Source organism: Microplitis demolitor, chromosome 4, assembly GCF_026212275.2.
Source record: "Microplitis demolitor isolate Queensland-Clemson2020A chromosome 4, iyMicDemo2.1a, whole genome shotgun sequence".
Lineage (NCBI taxonomy): Eukaryota > Metazoa > Arthropoda > Insecta > Hymenoptera > Braconidae > Microplitis > Microplitis demolitor.
In genome coordinates, this window is record NC_068548.1 from 14,602,632 (window position 1) to 14,616,181 (window position 13,550).

Genomic DNA, 13,550 nt, shown 5'->3' on the forward strand with positions numbered 1-13,550 from the left:
ATAAGAATATTTCCTTATAAGCCCAGATAACTAGAATTTAGCGCAATTTTCGAGCTAAAACTTTTGTCGTCTCAGTGACGTATGATACACAAAAAATTTCAATGTCAACTTTCGAGCTCTCTTTGACGTCAAATTTCACATCAATTTGGCGTAAGTTTAAAACTGCTATTTGACGTCCGTGAGACCTCAAAATTTGAGAGGTCAACAAATGACGTCAACAAGACCTCAAATAGAGAGATATTTTTTACTTTTTGATTTTTGAATTTACTTTGTTGAATAGTTGCTAGATATCAAGAGCTGACTTTTCTTCAATATGTATCCAACGGTAAAATCGAATCTAAACAATTTAGGTCAATTTGAGCTACTTCTGCAGTCAAATTTTGTTACTCAATTTTTTGATGTCTCGAGTACATCAAATAGCGGCTTTAATCTGATGTCGTTTTTGCGCAATTTGACTGTTGGTTGAACTCAACTGGCTATCGGGGAAATAAGCAAATTTATACATAAAATTGTCAACAATTTGACGGTAAAAAAATACTCAACAATTTTTCAGGTCAAGTTAACAACAAATTGACTTAAAATTTGCCTGTAAATTGATGACAACTGTTTTCTAGTCAACTTTTGAAGTAAATTTTTATTTCAAACTTTTGCTGTCAAATTGTCTGCGAATTTGGCAACAAATTAAAGGTAATTTCAACATTAAATTAACGTCAATTTTAAGCTAAAGTGGCTGTTAGGGGGGTGAGAATCGATGATATCAAGTTGGTATGACTCACAACTTTGCTAGTAATTTCACCATCTGTCCGCTCTCCGCTGCGCTTTAGTATCCATGTTGTTTCCTATATTCTGTCTCGCTTAGTCGAGAAAAAAAAAATAATTAAACGTCAAACCAAAGAAGCTCTTTATTGTATACTACGTATTAATCAAATAAAACCGAATAATTTATTTTATCAAACAATATTACTTGGACACTGTTTTAAAATCATACATTTTATTGCGCTCTATACACCCGAGTATAAAACAATAAATTATACTTCATTTTAATACTCAGTTAAAAAATAAATAAATTAGGTATGAAGCCGATCGGTTTACATGTTGGATTTATAATAATTGCGCTAAAATACAGTATGTACAGTTTTATTTTGTGGAGTTATATAAAGAACCGCAAGTCAGGGATTTAAGTAATTGATCAAAAAGATGTCAACAATTAAAATCCATCAGCGTAAAATAAAAAAAATTGCGTGACGTAATTGACGAGTCGTAAATGAAAGCCAAACAATATTGTGTTGAAAATTGAAAGGAGAGACGTCACAATAAATGACGAGTCATAACACAATAAATTTCGGTACGTTAATTTAATACTCAGTAATTTTAACAACTCAATGCATTAAATATTTTTTGTTATTTAATTTAATTTTAAAATGTTGACATTTGTTTTTGTATGAGATATCGATACGACATTTATGATTATTAATAAATTTTTTTATTTTAGATTAATTTGATGTTTGAAAATCAATTAGTTCTTTGAATTTAAAGAGTTTGATACACTGGAGGTTATGTTGTTTGTTATGAAGTCAATGAATCAATCACTGGTGATTAATTGATGAATCAACGGCTGTTTATCCTCGATAATTTATATATGCAAATATATGGTGATATATTTCAGTTATTGGAACGAAGTGACATGTAGATTGTCAAGGAATTAAAACCCCAGCAATGTATGGAGGTGGAGAACAAACGGTTTCTGAAGGGTGGAGAAAACCACTGGATTTGGTGACCACTGTGAATCCAAATGTCAGTTCAACCATGGTTGACGATGAACATTTTTGCAAGCTAGTTTTATACAAAGAAATTCAGGACTCAAGGTTATAGATTTATTTCTAAAACAATTTAATGATAACTAATGACTCAGTAAAAAATATTGTGTTAAAATCAAAATAATCTGTGTTATAAATAGTCCACACGAAATTTGTGTTATTTTATAACACCAAATTCGTGGTGAAATTTATTACATTTTATTTTTGTACCACGGATATTTATTAAATATATAATTTATGGCTCTCTGCCTATAAAGCCGGAATAATTTCTTATACAAAAATTTCTCAGCAATAATTTCTCAAACAAAAATTGATTGGACACAAAAATTTTTCGCTACTAAGATTTTTCAAATCTAGAACAAATAAGTACATTTAACGAAATGATCAGCGACAGTATAGAAACGATACTAAATAACTTTCAAATAATTTTCATTATCGTAATAACCCTGATTAAACAACTGAATTCGATCGAATTAAACAGAATTACATTTTTAATTCAGATAAATTCTGTTAGTTCAATGCGAAACTTGAAAATGAATTCTGTCTAATTCGGCAGGAAAACCAGAATTTGTCCAAATTAAAACGAATTTAAATAATTCTATTCGGTTTAATTCGAAAATAATTTTCAAATATCTGGTTCTGAATCCGAATTAAACTGAATTAAAACAAATTTTTATTCTGTTTAATTCAAATTCAAATTTTCAATTCAGTTAATTAATCAGGGAAATGCAATATCAGATAGTAGAGGGCATAGAAGACTATTAGAGGGATTAGCATACAATTGCAATTAAAACAAAGAATAGCGTACCCGCATGAAAAAATTGTATGTCCTAAAATTATACTGAATAATATAACACATTTTATATTGCAATATAATTATTAAGATGAAAAGTTATTTATATTAATATAACTATTTTTTTGCCGTTTCAATTATATAATTATATATTTTCAAAATATACAAACATGATATATAATATTATTTGTTGGCATGTATTCAAGCTATATGAACTCCATATACTGAAAATTATATTATAAGCTCATAAGTAATTATATAATTATAATATATAAGCTAATATATTATCGACTTATAAAATTTCAAGTCTAAAAAGTTTATTCCAAGCCTATATCATGTTGTAAACCTAAAAAAGCTCAATTGAGTTTTTTAAAGTCAGAGTCGTAGGGTGACATCCCCTGATTGAAACGCACACTTACATGTAAACATCTATATGGTCAGATCTACTTAATATGTACTGAGATATCCGTTCTTTCTTTATTAATCTGTACCTTTATTTTCTTTCCTGAGTTAAACTGATAAATTGAATGTTCATTTTGCTGATTACAAAAATATTTATATTATATATTTTTAAGTATATTATCCACTATATAATGCGATATGTTGGAAAAATATAATGAACATTTTTTTTTTTTTTATAACAGTTACTATACTTTAAAATACATATCTCGATTATATTTCATTATATTGGAATTTATAACCGGCAAATTATATTTTGAAAATATACAATGCTCTATGATGAAATATATATTTTTTTTTTATAGTTTGTGTTATAAGAAAAAATATACTTTCAAATTATATGAACATTATATTCAAATATACATAAATTTTTGTCGTTTAATATAATTTTATATTTACATATATAAAATAAAAATATTAACTTTTTATGCGGGTAGGAAAAGCCCGACAATGACGAAGAAACTAAACCAGATTAAATACGACTCCCGGCTTTTATTAATCCCAAATTATTTTCAGAACTAAATATTTTACATCAAAAATTTCGCGCCCAAGAAAATAACAACAATTTGTCTTTAACATTTACGTGACGTGTTAACTATTTAACACTTAAATTTTATATAGTAGATCTATTTAAAATTTCCAAGAAACACAATGAAATGTATTGATTTAACCCAAAATAATCAATAAAAAAAATTAGCGCCGACTGTTTTTAACACAGATACACAATATTTTTTACTGTGTAAATTAATCATTTATTAACGATGTATACTTTATAATTTCAGAGTAAGAATATGGGACTTAGCGATATTAGTACCCAATCTATTACTACTATTATTCATAGCAGTACGATTTAATCGGGCCCGGCTTAAATTAAGAGCAACTAGTAGCCCAATATTCTTAGCATTCTATGGACTCGTTATTTGTAATGTAGTAATATCAGTGATAAGATGCGTGGTATCTATGACAGTTGATGCTGCTACTAACATTGGTGGGAAAGCTGATAAAGTATTGTGGGTTACAGTGAGATTTTTCTTGTTATCAACTGAAATGAGTGTCGTAATTTTTGGATTAGCATTCGGTATGTTGATAAATACTTTAATGCATGAATATTCTTATAATTAAGTGTAAAATAATATAAACTATATTTAATTTATGGGTATTCTTACAATTTACAAACTCAATTCCACATGTTAATTATATTTAACATCTACATTTCAGGCTGCCCTTTAATTACAAAGTTCCAAAAATACTCAATTAGAATAAATAAATTTTTCCAATCCGACACAAAATATTAAATAATAATCATGTGGGTTATACTTATACATAAGGTACTGGCGAATAATAAGGCCTAGTTAAGGGAAATTTTGAATAGAATCGAAAACATTGCATTTAATTATCGAAATGTATCATTAATCTTTATTTCAATACATTAACCATTAAATGTAATCAAGTAATGGTAATTTTTACCATAAACAAACAAAAAATTAAACTTTTACAAAAACCATACGAATAGGCCTTATTTTACTACGGTAGGGTAATAAGGCCCACGGGTTAAACAAACTGGAATAGTTTCACTATACTTATTAAAATTGGTATTAGAGAAGAATCATCACTTAAATTTAGCAACGATACTTTTTAAGAATCAGAAGACTAGATTGTTTTGCTCAACGGCACTTGAAATTATCAGTATTCTTTTTAAGAGTCAGAAGACTAGATTGTTTTTTATAATTTCTTCTGCGCTGCGACAGCATATGGCGGATAATGAAATATAGAAGACAAGGAACGTGGTATCGGGACTATAAATTTGTCATAACATCTATGCAAGACCTTTCTACTAGAGTAGCCTTTAGCGAGGGCAGTTATTTTAAATATCATTTCTGTCAATTAGGCCTTATTACCCGACAGGCCTTATTACCCGCGGGTACCTTATTGTTTTTTTTTACGCAGTAGGCAAACATCGACTAAATTTGCAGTGAGAAATGAAAAATGTATATTTTCAAGAAAAAATGTTTGATTTAAGTAATGTACCTGCGGGTAATAAGGCCTGTCGGGTAATAAGGCTTAAGTGACAGAAATGATATTTAAAATAACCGCCTTCGCTAAAGACTACTCTAGTAGAAGAGTCTTGCATAGAGATGTTACGACAAATTTATAGAGTCCCGATACCACGTTCCCTGTCTTCTATATTTCATCATCCGTCATATGCTGTCGTAGCACAGAAGAAATTATAAAAAACAATCTAGTCGTCTGACTCTTAAAAAGAATACTGATAATTTTAAGGGCTGTTGAGCAAAACAACCTAGTCTTCTAATTCTTAAAAAGTATTGTTGCTAAATTTAAGTGATGATTCATCTCTAATAGCAATTTTATTAAGTATAGTTAAACTATTCCAGTTTGTTCAACTCGTGGGTCTTATTACCCTACCGTAGTAAAATAAGGCCTATTCGTATGATTTTTGTAAAAGTATAATTTTTTGTTTGTTTATGGTAAAAATTACCATTACTTGATTACATTTAATGGTTAATGTATTGAAATAAAGATTAATGATACATTTCGATAATTAAATGCAATATTTTCGATTCTATTCATAATTTCCCTTAGCTAGGCCTTATTACCTGTTGGTACCTTATTCGTAGTTTTTCGAATAACTTGATTTGAATCGAGAAAGAACCGATTGGCTTTCAAGTATTCAATTCTTATTTAATGGTGTATTTATAAGAAGAAATTATTCTAAAAAAGAGTAACCTTCAGTAACTAAAATACTCGAATCAAGCATTTTTTCTTGAAAATATAAATTTTTTTTTCTCACTGCAGATATAATCGGAGTTTGCCTACTGCTTAAAAAAAACAATAGTCGTTTATTTTTAAGAAAAAAAAATATTAATCAATAAGAACTTGAATTAATTTATAAATATTATTTACATTATCAGGACATCTTGATAGCCGATCGAGTATAAGAAGAGTCCTGTTTGCTACATCTCTCATAGCTTTAACTTTTACAATAACTCAAGGCACTCTAGAATTAGTTTTGCCAGATGACACATTCCATATTCCCAGTCGGGACTTTTATGTATTTGGTCATGGCGGCATGATGTTTTGGTTTTGCAGTAGTCTTGTATTCACTTTGATATATTTTTTTATCTTGATACTTCCGTGGACAAGATTACGAGATAGACTAAACTTACCAAGTAAGTTTTCATTTAATTTATTGCTTTTTATGCATTGCAATAATGTCTTATTTTTTTTAGTAAACATAATTGTGTCTTCTCAAAAACAATTTCTTGAATTTTTAGCTCGTAAAAGTTTTTACGTTTATGTTGGAATATTGACAACTTTAAATTTGGTACAATCCGTTGGAGCAGGCTTATTAAATTACACACAAAATCTTGTGGGATTATGTGTGGTTGACATAACAGCTGTCGTGTATCTCACGCTATTTACTCCCTTGGTTTATCATACCTTCTTGTCTGAATTTTTTGGGTATGTATAATCATTATAGATAATGCGATCTGTTTATGTCCATCAATATTTAATAATAATTCAGGTTATCGATTGAATCCTATTGGAAAGTTCTAATCGGATTCGATCGGGAAATATCAATTAATATCATCAAATATCCAGGGTTGCGAATTCTTTAATGAGAATATTTGCAATTAAAAATTAAATTTTTAATCTGTAATTGAAATTATATCGATTAAAATTACGAAATTAATTTTTCATTCAACAACTTGAATTGAAAAGTTGAAAAATTAATTTTAATTCAGAAACGTCAGATTAAATATTAGAAAATTAATTTTAATCCAGAGACGTGGGATTCTAAATTTAAAAATTGATATTTAGTCCGGTACGAGAATTTCAAAATTGAAAAATTAATTTAAATGTACACAGGTGGGATTAAAAATCGAAAAACTAGATTTTAATCAGACAAGTGAAATTAAAAATTAAAAAAGTAGTTTATAAATTGACACGTGGGTTTAAAATTTTAAAAATTAATTCTAATTCAGAAACGTCGGATTAAAAATTAAAAAATTACTTATTAATTCAAACACGTGGGATCAAAAATTGGAAATTACTTTTTAATTTGGATACGGTACGCAATCTGATAAGTAATCAAGACAAAAAAAATTGACGGCACTTATAACAGGAAAGAATCCCGTTTTACTTCACCAAGTTTAAATATATTTAAACTTACTCTTGATCGTCAAATATAATAGAATTTGGAATAAAAAGATCATTCATAATTGAGACATTTGAGAATTAAATTTTTTGAATAATTTCCAGTGTAAACAGAGAATTTAAAATTAAAAGAACACTAATCTGATATTCGGAATTTAAAATTTTTTATTTAATTTTTGATACGAAAATAGAAAATTAAAAAACAGAATGTAATTTTTTAATTCCCTTTAGCTATGGCTAATTAAAATTTTTGATTTACTTTTCAATTATTAAATATGGAATTTGAGATTAGAAAGAAATTTGAAAATCTGGTTTTCCGAATTGAAATTGTTTATTTAATGTTTTACTTTAAAACGTAGATTTAAAAATTAAGCCATTACATTTTAACGCTACTTTACGAACTAAAAATCAGAAATTAAATTTTTAATGCAAAAATGTAGGATTAAAAATTAAAAAATTATTTTAAATTCAAAGATATTGAATTAAAAATTGAAAAATCATTTTTAATTTGTCGTTTTTGGATTATAAAATATAAAAAAAAATTTAATTGAAGCACTAATGCAATTATACATTTAATGCGTTATTTGTAACCCTGCAAATATCAACAATTTTTAATTTTTATTTTTCTTTATACTTATTAATTAAATGATTATTTTTTATTTTCAGAGTTTCACAACCATCTATATTGTTTTCATACAAAGCTCAGGTAGATGACGCAATGGAAGAAGATACAGTATCACTGCCTTATCAGCAGAGTTTTTCATCACTAAAAACTGACAGTGACTACATCTATCAGGTCCATACTCCATATAATCACTTACCCTTGTATGAGCCATTCACTGCTAAATTATCTTCCCTAAAACAAAGAACTTCTTTGTACTCTTCAGCGAAAAATAATCAAAAACCTCTTGGTAAAAGTAGTTATAGTTCCCAAAACGCATTAGACAATGTCCCTGAGATGCAGAATAGTAGAAAAGAATGTAGTGTTCATTCAAGCACACCCAATTTTTCCAGTTGTATGGAATCTAGCCCGAAAGTTTTTGTCGGCACCAACACTCTTTACTTGGATTTTGACAACCAAACCACACTTACACCTTCTAATATTGTGTGTTGTGCCTCTAGTAGCGAATCTAATTTGATCCTATCACCTGATACTGCTGCTAATGTTGATCATAAATTAGATAATACTGATAGTGATATAAATACGTCTACGAAATGTTGTAAGAGTGATGAGACCGATAATCAATCTTTGAATGTTTGACAACATTCGATATCGATTATCGATAAAAATCAATTCACAATTTTTTTAAATTACAGAATTTCAGTTCGATATTTAAATTACCCGCTAATCGGTCACGATTAGGAAATCTGGAAAATACCTTAATAGGTCTAGTCATTTTAATGGAGCTTTAAGCATGGGATTATCGAAAAATTTTGTTTCCAATCGGAGTTTTTAATCAGGGAAATTTTAATAAAATTTTATTAAAAATTACTGAAACAAGTGATATTGTTCTCCAGAGTGTCGAGGTGTCCAACTGTCACCTAAAATTTTTAGGAAATTCTTACTATAAAGTTCTCTGCGTGTCTTCTACCGTAGAATCCTCTGCAGTGCGATGATAGGAGGGTTAAAGTATCGACAAAACTAGATCGATAAGATTTTTATTCGGCTTTAAAGTCAAAGCTTTTTAGAAGTAGTTGAACAGTAACAAAATAAGCAGATATAAATAAAAAAACTTGTATATAATGTGATTTTTATAGCAAATTAGGTTCTAAAATTTCCAAATTAAAATAATTTAAGTGTACCAACCTTTAATGTACATAAAATGCTAGCTGCAATTCCCGGTGTTGCTCGGATGGAAACATATGATCATGCATTGATAGCAGAAGGGAATGGGTGGCTTTTTTGTTTTAATTAATAATTTTTTCTATTTTTAGTTCACTTAATTACTCACATTTTTTCATACAACACTTGTTTGTATACTATACTCGGTCTTGTTGTTTAGGCTTAATCAATTTGAAGGTGACTCAACTCGTGAGCATGCGATGTAAAATTGACAATGCAGGAAACATAATTCCTTTAAATTAATACTATGATATCGGGCGTTTTGCTTTGCGCCTTATTGATAGTCATACTGTAAGCTACCTTTGCTGGAAATTGAAGGATAGTTCGGTCGAAATTTAAGATATTTATGGTCAGAATACCGTTTTTCCGTTTCCTAATGGAGAAAATATAATAAACACTATTGAAAATTCATTAGTGATTACTCCGACTAGTGAATCTTGCACGACAAGGTGTCGCCAACTTTCTGGAAAAAAATAATGAAAACTTTTGCCTTCAACTTTCTCAGAAAATTGGCGCCCAACTGTCGAGAAATTGTAGAATAAAAACTTTTTCCTTTAACGTTCTCAAAACTGGCGCCCATGTGTCGTCAATGTATGGAATTCAAACTTTTTCCTTTAACTTCTCAAAAAATTGGCGCCTAGTGGTAGTCAGCTTATGGAATGCAAACTTTGGTTTAAATTTTCTCTGAAAATTGGCGCCCAGTTGTCGTCAACTTGTGGAATACTAACTTTTTCCTTCAACTTCTCAAAATTGGCGCCCATGTGTCGTCAATGTATGGACTTCAAACTTTTTCCTCTAACTTTCTCCAAAAAATGGCGCCCAACGTCTGAGAAAGCTGGCGACTACTTGTAACCAACGGTCACAAAAGTGTCAAGTTGTCAACAAGTTATCGTCAACTAGGTCGCGAATAATTGACACCAACTTTCTGACCGGAAACTCTGCAATGCTTCGAAAGTTTTAATTGATAACTTTAACCCAACATAATTCTTTGAAATGCGCTTTTTTAAATTATTTAAACTTTTTTTCATCACTTAAGCGATAAAAGTATGCACGTCCGAGTTTCTCATTTTTTATTCCATTTATTCAGAATGTTGATTATATTACACGCAGTTGTGAATGTTTTTCTTGGACCCAAATGATTTAAATAAAATGTTTTTAAAATTTTATTTTTAAATATAATATAATTTTACATAAATTACATGTTATTATTATTTGTCCACATATCCTTGAGCTTCTTCCTAAGTAGTTATAATAAATTCGCACCTTTATTATATGTTTAGATTATAAGTGCAAACTTTGTTATTTTTTTAGTCTAGTTTGAATAGTTTTTTCAAAGCATGCAGAGCACATATGTGTACAAAAAAAAATAACTTGACTCAAGAAGAATTTTCTTGACCCAAGAATATCAGTATAACGAAAAAAATTTTTTGGTTCAAGAATATTTTTTTCTTAATATTGATATTCTTGATTCGAGAAACATTTCTTTAATTCATAGATTTTAATTTTCGACCCAAGTAAAATTTTATTCAGTTGAAAAGAAAAGGTTTCTTGTTTAGATAACCTCAAATTTTTGTATCAACTGCATTACCGACTTAAGGCAAGACTCCTAAGAACTCGGCTCAAGAAAATTAGTCTCTTAGTTTTTAAATAGCTTTATTTGACTGTTCAAACTATCGAGAATAGAGAAACCGCTCTGACGTCATAGTATTTATAGTTAAAATTTTAGGTTATAATATCTCGGGCATATGTCAGCCTAGTGGTTAGTAGACGAGAATTCTAATTCAAAGAACACGAGTTCGATCCCGTCCAAACTCAGTGATTTTTAAAAATTGAATTGCAACGTCAAAATATTAAGTAACTTTGGTCATTTATTTAATTTGAAAAAGAAAGTCCATGTGTTAGTGCGATAAAGTGTCGCCTTGAGTCAAGTCGCTAGTATCTCAAACCACGGGAATCCCTAGTGGATCCGATTTACAGTCTTCGCACAAATTACGATAAAATACGGTACTTTACCGTAGAATGCGGTATTTCACGGTAAATTGCCATATTTTATGGTAGATGGGGTTCCGATCTGCTAAACTCCTCTGCTTGAGAGCAGCATAATAGCGAATTTGGTCGAGCGCACATTTTTAAATGTCTAATTTATTAAAAAAAAACATTTGTTCTACAGTGATTTAAGAAAAAAAACCCAAGAAGCTTTAAAATTTACAATCAATTATATGATGTTTTCGATAAATAGTATAAATGTCAGACCATAATAAATATACAGTATATTTGTCAGTTAAATATGTGTTTTGGAGTAGCTACTAGTGTCGCATCATCACCATATATATTCGATATCAGAAATTAAAAAATCATACAGAATATGGGTAAGTGATGTGCTCCTTTTTGTAAAGGAGAAGCAACTTTCACTTTTCCCAATGATGGAAAACGTCGGGCCCTTTGGGAAAAGACTATAAATGTAAATTTTCGGTCTTCAAAATCGTCGAGGTTATGTCCTAACTATTTCGCGAAGGATGTTATTGTTGAAAAAAATGAAAGCTATTACACAGGTAAATAAATAGTTGAGTTATCTTCTCTTAACTGTGCAACATTCCATGTGAGATATTTATTATTTGTATCCACATTGTTAGATAAGTTGAGGAATTGTTTTTAACGTTAAATTTTTGCGCGCCATCGAACGAGCTATGATGCCCCCTGGGCGTAGTTTGACAAAAACGGAACCCCATTGCCGTGTTATACGATAACAGTACAACAATTTACCGTAAAATTGCGGTGCATAATCTTACACGTGTAAATTTACTGCAAAATGACGGTATTTTACAGTAAAGTGAAATATTGCACTATGTTTATGGTAAGAATGCCGTAAATTACGGCAATTACCATAATTTACGGTAAAATACGGTATCTTACAGTAAATCAGTATTTTACGGTAAGTTGCAATATTTTACGGTAGATCGTGGTATTATACGATATAAGTACCTTAAATTTGCAGCATTCTTATGGTAAATAACGAATTTACTGTAAAATTACGGAATTTTACCGTAAAGAAAGGTATTGCAACATGTTTACGGTAAAAATGCCATAAATTACAGTAAATTACCGCATATTACTGTAAATTGTCGTAAAAAATCGTAAAATGCGACAAATTTGCCATATCATATACGAAATTTCGCCGCAAAATACGATAATTTACAGTAAATACTAAAATTTAACGTAATTCGGATCCGCATAATGTTGATTCAAGTTAATTTTTTTGTGCAAAAATTTTTACTAAAATAGTCACTATTTAGTTAAATGAAGTACAGGCTATACATAGAAAAGGAATAACTTCGATGAAGGATTATTATCATTTCTATTTTGCAATCCTTTTTTTTTTGTCTAGATCTACATTTAAGGAAACCACAGCGGAATGTTCTTTTTGTTTTTCAGAATCACAGTGTCTATGATTCAACGCAATTTGACACTCATGCAACTCCAGTGAATCCACTTTACGCAGCTTCTCTACAGAGTCCTGACAGTATTACTGGTTACAGTATAGACAGTCAGGAAACGCACATTCATGTTAACGGTTACCAGCAGTGAACTTGTTAATTATATTCCATCCATGGTTTGAAAGAAATATATAGAAAATAAATTTGTATACTGCGGATAAAATTTGCGAAACATAAATATTTTTTTTTTTTTATAAAATAAGATACTTAATTTTTTTATATTCTAGTCTTATCTTATAAATTTTTCGCTTCTTAGATAATTCGGTTCTTAGAAAATGAAATTATGCCTGGAAAGAATCAGTCATAGATTATAAAAAAAAACAAATTGATAAAAAAGAAAATAGATTTTTTTGAAATTCCAAAAGTTGGGAAAATCATTTTTTAACCCTATCAAAAAAATCCATGGGGGAAAGTATGGATTTATGTAAGAATTCATAGGAATTAATATTCGAGTGTATGGATTTATACAAGATTTTATGTAGGAAACCATGGGTATCTGGATTTCTATGGGAAATCCATACAGGAAATTGTGGGTACCTGGATTGCCATATAGAAACTTGGATGCATGGATTTCTTTATGGAGAATTCATATAGGAGTGTAGGTTTCTATGTAAGTATTTTCTGTAAAATCCCGACTATCTGGATTTATGTCTATGGTGTATTGATATATGCTGAATTTCTATAGAACACCATATGGGAATCCATCCCAAAACGCCATGTGAGAACCCATATATTTAGGCTCGATTTCCATTTAGTTTTTTTGATAGGGCTATTTATGGTACTTGTATTAATAACGTGACCCTATCAAAGAATCCTAATGGGAATTCGGCCTAGATTCCTAAATGGGGTTCCCCATGGTCTTTTTTGATAGATTGCTATATGGTTTCCTATGGAAATCCAGTATAGATTCATATACTTCATGCGAATCTAGGTACCCACAATTTCCTATGTGGATTTCCTATATGGAA

At 29.5% G+C, this 13,550-nt stretch overlaps 1 protein-coding gene across 3 annotated transcripts; it reads left to right on the plus strand.

The window, feature by feature from the left end:
* Positions 1-810: 810 nt before the first annotated feature.
* On the plus strand, positions 811-12,741 carry LOC103572242 (transmembrane protein adipocyte-associated 1 homolog). Of its 3 annotated transcripts, none has more exons than XM_008550759.3 (7): positions 811-1,345; positions 1,493-1,865; positions 3,852-4,147; positions 6,000-6,257; positions 6,363-6,549; positions 7,912-8,041; positions 12,521-12,741. In XM_008550759.3, the coding sequence occupies exons 2-7, from the start codon at positions 1,717-1,719 to the stop codon at positions 12,671-12,673; spliced, it is 1,173 nt and encodes a 390-aa protein (XP_008548981.1). In that variant the 5' UTR covers positions 811-1,345; positions 1,493-1,716; the 3' UTR covers positions 12,674-12,741. The 3 variants fall into 3 exon arrangements, with proteins under 3 accessions (XP_008548981.1, XP_008548980.1, XP_053594242.1); XM_008550758.3 differs by lacking the exon at positions 12,521-12,741 and having other exon boundaries at positions 812-1,345; positions 1,493-1,592; positions 1,667-1,865; positions 7,912-10,296; XM_053738267.1 differs by lacking the exon at positions 12,521-12,741 and having other exon boundaries at positions 812-1,345; positions 7,912-10,296.
* The last annotated feature ends 809 nt before the right edge of the window (positions 12,742-13,550 follow it).

What these genes read in the sequence shown, in the direction of transcription:
- LOC103572242 (XM_053738267.1), top strand. Translation starts at nt 1,717, where the DNA reads ATGTATGGAGGTGGAGAACAAACGGTTTCTGAAGGGTGGAGAAAACCA. An exon ending in AATTTTTGGATTAGCATTCG is followed by an intron (nt 4,148 to 5,999) that starts GTATGTTGATAA and finishes TTACATTATCAG; the next exon opens with GACATCTTGATAGCCGATCG. An exon ending in TTCTTGTCTGAATTTTTTGG is followed by an intron (nt 6,550 to 7,911) that starts GTATGTATAATC and finishes TTTTATTTTCAG; the next exon opens with AGTTTCACAACCATCTATAT.